Raw genomic sequence first — 8,843 nt, forward strand, 5'->3', positions numbered from 1 at the left:
ATATGTACATTTCATATTGCCATTATTTGGACATCATCGCCTTGCCCTTTTGGTTTGTAACATTGAGCTAGGTGAGGGAAGTAGATTAGTGGCTCTCACAGCTCATCAGAGTGGTTTGAAAAAGTACTTCTTAAAAGAAATTTGCCAAAACAAAGTGTCTTTTAGCTAAAATGGTGGTGAAAAATATTGAAATTTTCGCCCATCCGCGCAAACCATGGTTGCGCCTCCTTAGCATCTGCTAATGTCAAAACACCTTAACATTTCAAATTACAAAAAACAAATTCTAAGTTTCTTGACTCAAAGATTCCGGGCGTTACTTTCAACCATACTGCTCTTACAGTTTAATATTTTCACTTAATAATGGAAGGCGCAAGTAAGGACAAAAAATACATGGGGCGCCAATTTCATAGTTTGCACCCCCAGAAAATTAAGCCAGGTCGCTACTGGGGAAAATAAGCCGTATTTTTTTCCAAATTTTTCAGAAGCTCAGAGAAAACCACTTGATGATTCTTGTCTTAACCCTGTTATACTTTAACTTAACAGGGCTAAACTATCTCCCTTACCTTATTTAGACATAAAAAACTGTCATACAAACAAATAATACTCTTTGTACCGCATCTGGATGAATTCTTTTTCGCGTAAAACTTTCTTAGTAGGGGGGGGGGGTGCGAAAAAATATTGGGCCTTATGAGGGGGGGTTCGAAAATTTTTTCCAGGTTAGGGGAGAGGGTGCGAAATTTTTTTTCGATTTTTCAAAATATCCTCTACCCCCCTCTAGTAGATACTTTATGACCGCTCCCTTAATTGGATGAGTTGAACAGCTACAATTTAATGACAAAATTAGAAGTAATCTAGGATGAGAAGAAGGCTTGAACAATTCCGCAGTTAATTTCTCCTTATCTATAAAAGTTCCCGTCCTGAAATTAACCCCACTAATGATGTACTATGTAAATTGTTAGAAAAGGAGTAGAAAAAGATGAGATATTCCAAAAATATCGATAAAAAACAAGGTTGTCTAATAGAGTTTTTTAAAAACGAATGGATGTGATTTTGATGATGAAAATTGCGTAAGTGTAATAATAAAGAGTGTATCTTTCAGAAAAGAACAAAATATTCACCGAAAGAGTGACATTTTTATGTCACCCAAAATCGAAAATTGTGGAATTCTTCATCCTTTTCTATTCCTTAAATTTAATTTCGAAAATTCATAGTAGCAACAATAGTTTTTTTAGACGTTTTAAAAGATTGCTATAGCAAAATCAGAAAATCTTAATTTTCTGGAGCATTTGATCCAAAATTCCTCCGATACATGTATCAATGGAATCCTTGTGGAAAAAACGTCATTCCTGAAAATAAAGTCCGCAAAAATTTCTGAAATTGAAGAAGATATTGCGAAAAAGCTAATTTTAAACATTTCATAAAAGTCATTTTGGTGCATTCAAAAAAAACACCGACGTAAACTGATTTCTTTTTTGTGATCACTGAAAATCTCTCGCAGTAATATTAGATCTTCGATGAACCAAACAAAGGAGAAGCTTCTTTAGCGGGACAGTAATGTTTTTTCTTCCACTGATGACTGCGTCAATTTTGAGCCGTTCACCGATCGAATCGACGAAAATATCGCCAAACCCCGACAATCTGAAATTCTCTTTTCTCTTCAATAGAATGTAAGGGTGTATGTAGATCTGTGATCTATATTGTAATTTTTTGTGACAACTTTTGATTCTTAAAAGGATTTAGCTAGCCTATCCCACTTTGGCCAAGATTTTTGGGTTCTAAAGCATTCGATCTTTGACGTCACTTTAAAGTTTCAAATCTCTTGCAGTAGCGAAAAAATCACACTTGCGTCAAAACACATTAGAATTTACCGAAAATCATCAACGTGTAACGCGTGTAACTTCTCTAGCCAGACCAACCGAGTCAAGAGTTGGCTTCATAACTCGCCCAGAAGTCGAATAAAAAACTCGAAAGAAGAAGAGAGCGGTGGCATTTTTGTAAAAGTCCTTTCTAACGCTCTTGAAATTGTAAATTCGATGAATTTGCCGAAGAAACTGCCATTTTGTACCTCGTTTTTTTCTCTAAATTAAAAGTAAAATCTCTCATTACATTGAATCCTTGAATATTTAGTCAAAATCCCTACAAAAAATTATCGATGTGAGCTTTAACCGATTTGTTGATATTTTGTTTTCAGCTCTCTCCAAACTTTCTGGATCCTTGCAAGCCAAGTTTAAACTATTGATGATGAGTTTTTTACACATTTAATGATGCTTCTGAAACGATGACGTCAGCAAAAAAAGTTTCATTAAATTTTTTCTTTGTGTGTATATGATAACTTTTATATTTGAGATTTTTAACAGACTTGATTAAAAAAAAGACTAAAGAGACATCAAAGACTTTGATCTCATATAGTTATACGATCTTCTTGAGATGGGATATGGTGCATATTGGGTCGGTAAAAACCACATTAGTGGCGAGACTTGCCCAGTAAGTATTATTATAGGGCATTATGGTACAAGTGGTCAAGTTTCTGTATTTCTTTCAAAAGATCTTCGTCAAAACGATCTAACAAATGCCTTATTCAAACCAAAGACGATCGAATAGAATGTTTAAGTTAAATTGAAATTGATGCAATAATAATATATTTTCTAAAAACTCCAAAGATGAAATACTAAAGATATACGTGTGTATTATATTAAACTAAGAATATTCAAGTAGAAAATATCCAATGTAGAAAACAGCTGTAGAAAGTGACAAATTTAAAAGCACGTTGAAAGTCAAATATAGCAAGACAAAGTATGGAAAAAAGAAAACTGAAAATGAGAAATTGAAGATTGAATATAAAATCATAGAAAGATCAATTAGAGAATTGAAAAACTTTGGTACGGCCTAGAGAATACAAAAAAGCCGTACGAATGAAGAAATAATTTCGGTTTTCATAAAAATATTTATCTAAATTATTTAAAAATATGAGGCTTAGTTCTTTGTTGGTTCAGTGATGTATTTTCCTTCAAACAAGCAAGCATTTTCGCTTTCGTTGAATTCCAAATTTCCTGGACAAGCAACACATCCAACAGTGACTCCTTCCCAGCATGCAACGTATTGTCGTTTTTCAGCTGGGTCAGCAATGTTTCCGGTGAATTTAGGTCCACGGTGGGGACATTTGTCTGGGCATTGGAAAGTGGTGGCTGGTTGGAATGGAAGAGTGGTGACACATTCATCATTTGAACCGTACAAACATTGGTTGCATCGTGGGCTGAATTCCAAACTGAGTGGCCAGCATGCTTGACAATAAGCATTTCCTCCGAGACATTGGACGAAATAGTTCTTGACGAGTTTATAGTTGGTTGGGTTGACATAAGCAAAGTTTCCATCAGCTTTTCCTTTACATAAAGTGTTTGGACATGGGACAGCTGGTGGTGTGGTTCCAGTGACATCAGGTGCTGATAATCCACTGCATACTAAAATTGAAAAAAAACAATTTTTGTTACACACATTGACAGTTTTAGTCATTTCAACAACTTTGAGGACCAGGGTATGTTAGTTTTGTTCAATTTCTCTTTTTATAAGAGGTGGATCAGATTTTTTCACAAACATAAAATGGTGAAAGTTAAGGAAGAGTAAACTTCATATGTCTACAATCCATAACCAGCCGATAATTTTAAAAACCATAAAACAAAAGAAAGTCCGAAAAGATTCATTCTGACATCAAAAATCTTGAAGTAGCAGACGAAGTGATCTCATGTAAAAATGCATTTTTACATGAGATCACTTCGTCTGTTACTTCAAGATTTTTGATGTCAGAATGAATCTTTTCGGACTTTCTTTTGTTTTATGGTTCATATGTCTACACCCTCAATATGGGTTGAGTAGAAATCTATAAAAAGAAAATTAGTTTGCAGCACTGCCCAGCTGGCACACAACGTTGTTTCAACGTTTATCTAACGTTCACAACGTCATATAACGTTAAATGAACGTTGAAACAACATTGTATGCCAGCTGGGTGACTAGAAAAAAATTCAAACTTGCTTAAAATATTAATCCGAAATCTAGGGGAAACATACCTGCAACAATCCCTGCTAAGAAAATGAGTGACTTCATTTTTATTATATTATGTTTTGAGCAAACTTTGGTATTGATTCTTCTTGATTAGTTTGTTTCAAGTTGTTGAATGATTATTTTGAAAAAGTCTAGGTCTATTTATACGTACCTTACTTCCTTGTTATTTTGAAACACTTCAAAATATTGATACCGGGCTGTCATTTTAATTGGGTTTTCTAATGTAATCAAATACAAATTAATTCTTCATTTTCCCTTTGTATCATTTCCTTTTTCGCGAAAATGAATACCGGAAAATATTTCAATCAGTTGCATAACACGATGACACCCTAAACAAAGGAATTCTTCTTATCTTTTGACAAACAATCCAGGCCACCCAGCTGGCACACAACGTTGTTTCAACGTTTATTTAACGTTCACAACGTCCATATAACGTTAGATGAATGTTGAAACAACGTTGTGTGCCAGCTGGGCAGGGTACTTCCTCATTGCGAGTCCTTGTTTCACAAATCTTTGAAAATCTGAAACTATAGAAAATTGACCATAAGAACAATAACATCAGAATGTTTAATGAGGCCCCAAAAACAGTTTTCGTGATGACTTTATAGGGACTTTTTTGAAGCGTGATCGCGTGATGAGAGGTCAAAAGGTGATCGTGATTTGAAAGATTTTGGAGCCATGATACGTGATTTGGACTTTTTCAAATGGATGCGTGATTGTCCATTTTTTTTTTGCTTATTTGCTTGATCGTAATTGAAGGCAAAAATTGCGTGATATCGTGATTAGAGTTACCACTGGGGGGGGGGGGGGGGGGGGGCTCGTTTAATTAATCGAGAAAGAAGCTTTTCCCCCGTTTTTCTATGTAGCAAAACCAATTTATGTACAATTCGCTGCCTTAAATGCCACTTATTGACGTACATCTTGACCGTGAATGCCATTTAAACGATGTTACATAGCTGTCCAAAATATTATATTATCTTTACATAAAGAAATACGTATACAAGGACTCGAAGTGAAGAAGTATCCTGGTAATGATTGTTTGTCAAAAGATAAGAAGAATTCCTTTGTTCGACTATCATTTTATCAAATGGCTACTCCAACACCGTGGGAAAAATCCACAGAAATGTATAGACCTGACTTTCTTATAGAAGCCTAGTATATCCGAAAATATCGTTCCCTGAGAAAGAAATAGCGAAGATTCTATGTTATGGCAAACGAGTACAGCCAAAATGGACAAAAAAAAGCTAACTTTTTTGGCTGACAGACAACGCTAACTGTGGAATTTAATTTTTTTGAGATCTCAAGATCTCTCTGGGTGATAATAGATAATATTCAGCTCGATTTATCCCGTGGCAAGGTGATCGGGATTTTTGATAATCTTGGAATAGATTATGATGGGAATAAGCAGTTAAAAAATTATAAGAGATACTTTTACTTTACTGGGCTGCTTTTTGCAAAAAATCTGGAAATTTTTACCGAGTGGTACATGATGTAACTAATGACTGGGGTTTAACGATGGATTTCCGAATTCGGCCTGGGGTGTAAAATTTCTATTGAATTTAAGGAAAAATCAAGCCCACTTCAGAAATTATTTACATCGGGTTATTCATCAAAGCGGATTTGAGGGTCACTAATATAGGGGTGTAAAACAGGTGACACTGATTTTCTCGATAAGATGGATATTAGTAGGGGGGCAAGCCTGGGGTCCCGTGACATCTTTTTTATGACCTAGCTATTTTTATTCCATTTCAAAGAACAGTGTATTATTTTATAAGATATTTTTGAGAGGGAGGACGCGGATTAGGCCCAGGAAAACTTTTTATGACCAAAATAGTGACGCCATTGGCAAAACTGCAAGGAAAAAAGAGGGGTAGGAAAATTGCTGATTTTCAAAATTCGAAATAAACGAAAATGATTGGTACCATCTGAAAGAGCATGAAATTCGGAGCAAAAACGTGTATTACAGCAACTCTCTGACTCAAACACAAAAAGAAATACAGCCTCTTGGAAGCTCAAAAACATACCGACGTCAGTACCATCAAGACAAGATTTGACGTCAAATCACAGTATAGCTGACAGTTAGTTGGTCTTAAAGCGGGGGCTTACGAAAAAGAAAGATTAATAACTTGTAACGCAATATAATAGAATTAAATATCTTTTAGAAATCTATTGTAGATAATTAAAGAATTTCAATGAAGAGTTTTTTCTTCGTTTTTAAGCGTTTGGACTTCTGCATTAAGCTTTTCTTTTATTTTTCCGGGGTCCTTGATTGGAAAGCATTGGGGAGCACAAATGTTTTGCCACCAATAATGGTGGCCAATTGTTTTGATTCAGATTGTCAATTGACGAAAAGATTACACCATGAATAGCATGAATAGATCTTAATCGGTTTTAACAGGTTTAAACATCACCGTGAATATGAGTTTCAGGCCATTTTTGGCAATTAATGACCGCGAGTCATCCACCGGGTTGGATCTAACCGTTATCTGGCACCCAGATGGTGAAATTTTCATCCGACACGCTAAAGCTCTGAAGGCCGGGAAAATTTACAACATCTGGAAGGTTTACATTACGGAATTTTGCGAGACCGCGTCAAGAATTTTACAGCGGGAGGTCTGGTAGCCAAGCTCTTGTTTTCGGGGATTGGCGAGTCCAACTGAAATATTTATGGGTTTACGCGCAAGAGCTGTTTAACTCGATTGGGGATGCGGCACATCATTCCTCTCCGGTGGTATATTGGTCCGCTCTTTTAGAGCTTTAGCGTGGAGGGCCGCCAGTACGTCATCGGAATATCAGATAAATCGAGTCTCGCTGATACGTTGGTGTGATAAGTTTTGAAACCGGGCGCATTTCAAACTTTAATAGTTTTCTTTCGTTACATTTTCAAAAATGAGATTTTGTACAAGAATTAAATTAAGGTTTGATAGAATATAATTTTCGTATATTTCAAGGTTTTAAGAGAAAAAATGGTATTGATAAATTTGAGACTAATAAATACTAGAAAAATTTTATCAAAACGTTAAGAAAAAGTTCCGAATATGCAATATAAGGCCCGTTGATAGAGTAGAATGTCTTAAAAGAAATGCCTTGGGAATGTCCAAAATGGATATTTTCAGTTTGAATGTGGCTACAAAATGACATGAATTGAGAAAAAAAGATGCAATACTGAGAGAATTGAGAAGACAAATAACTGGAAATATCAGAATAAAGAGCCAAAATAAAGCACAAAGTGTGTTAGCGAAGCATGAAGAAATAAAAAAACGTGTATTTTTCGGTTTTACAAAGAATTATAGACAGTAAAAAGCTATTCATTAATGCGATCCTCCATCAACTAGATTAATGTTGTAGTTTGGTGAAGTGGAACAGCTGTAGAAAGTGACAAATTTAATAGCACATCGAATGTCAAATATCGCGAGACAAAGTATGGAAAAAGAAAACTGAAAATGAGAAATTGAAGATTGAATATAAAATCATAGAAAGATCAATTAGAGAATTGAAAAACTTTGGTACGGCTTAGAGAATACTAAAAAGCCGTACGAATGAAGAAATAATTTCGGTTTTCATAAAAATATTTATCTACTAAATTATTTAAAAATATGACGCTTAGTTCTTTGTTGGTTCAGTGATGTATTTTCCTTCGAACAAGCAAGCATTTTCGCTTTCGTTGAATTCTAATCTTCCTGGACAAGCAACACATCCAACAGTGACTCCTTCCCAGCATGCAACGTATTGTCGTTTTTCAGCTGGGTCAGCAATATTTCCGGTGAATTTTGGTCCACGGTGGGGACATTTGTCTGGGCATTGGAAAGTGGTGGCTGGTTGGAATGGAAGAGTGGTGACACATTCATCATTTGAACCATACAAACATTGGTTGCATCGTGGACTGAATTCCAAACTAAATGGCCAACAAGCTTGACAATAAGCATTTCCTCCGAGACATTGGACGAAGTAGTTCTTCACGAGTTTGTAGTTGGTTGGGTTGACATAAGCAAAGTTTCCATCAGCTTTTCCTTTACATAAAGTGTTTGGACATGGGACAGCTGGTGGTGTGGTCCCAGTGACATCAGGTGCTGATAATCCACTGCATACTAAAATTGAAAAAAAAAACAATTTTTTTACACACATTGACAGTTTTAGTCATTTCAACAACTTTGAGGACCAGGGTATGTTAGTTTTGTTCAATTTCTATTTTTATAAGAGGTGGATCAGACTTTTTCACGACATAAAATGGTGAAAGTTAAGGAAGAGTAAACTTCATATGTCTAAACCCTCAATATGGGTTGAGTAGAAAGCTATAAAAAGAAAGTTAGTTGGCAGCACTATGACTAGAAAAAATTCAAACTTGCTTAAAATATTTATCCGAAATGTAGGCGAAACATACCTGCAACAATCCCTGCTAAGAAAATGAGTGACTTCATTTTTATTATATTATGTTTTGAGCAAACTTTAGCTATTGATTCTTCTTGATTTGTTTCAATTTGTTGAATGATTATTTTGAAAAAGTCTAGGTCTATTTATGCGTACCTTACTTCCTTGTTATTTTGAAATACTTCAAAATATTGATACCGGGCTGTCATTTTAATTGGGTTTTCTAATGTAATTAAATACAAATTAATTCTTCATTTTCCCTTTGTATCATTTCCTTTTTCGCGAAAATGAATACCTGAAAATATTTCAATCAGTTGCATAACACGATGACACCCTAAACAAAGGAATTCTTCTTATCTTTTGACAAACAATCATGACTAGGGTACTTCCTCATTGCGAGTCCTTGTTTCACAAACTTT

General features: G+C 35.1%; 2 protein-coding genes across 2 annotated transcripts; both read right to left on the reverse strand.

Annotated features, from left to right (window-relative positions):
* Positions 1–2,616: 2,616 nt before the first annotated feature.
* Positions 2,617–4,153, reverse strand: LOC136810309 (uncharacterized). Its single transcript, XM_067066872.1, has 2 exons — positions 4,062–4,153; positions 2,617–3,458 (listed from the first exon to the last, which is right to left on the reverse strand). The coding sequence occupies exons 1-2, from the start codon at positions 4,096–4,098 to the stop codon at positions 2,974–2,976; spliced, it is 522 nt and encodes a 173-aa protein (XP_066922973.1). The 5' UTR covers positions 4,099–4,153; the 3' UTR covers positions 2,617–2,973.
* A 3,361-nt stretch (positions 4,154–7,514) lies between these two features.
* Positions 7,515–8,525, reverse strand: LOC136810310 (uncharacterized). Its single transcript, XM_067066873.1, has 2 exons — positions 8,438–8,525; positions 7,515–8,144 (listed from the first exon to the last, which is right to left on the reverse strand). The coding sequence occupies exons 1-2, from the start codon at positions 8,472–8,474 to the stop codon at positions 7,660–7,662; spliced, it is 522 nt and encodes a 173-aa protein (XP_066922974.1). The 5' UTR covers positions 8,475–8,525; the 3' UTR covers positions 7,515–7,659.
* Between the last annotated feature and the right edge of the window lie 318 nt (positions 8,526–8,843).

The sequence above is a fragment of the Clytia hemisphaerica genome, unplaced genomic scaffold (assembly GCF_902728285.1).
Source record: "Clytia hemisphaerica strain Z4C2 unplaced genomic scaffold, Clytia hemisphaerica genome assembly, whole genome shotgun sequence".
NCBI lineage: Eukaryota > Metazoa > Cnidaria > Hydrozoa > Leptothecata > Clytiidae > Clytia > Clytia hemisphaerica.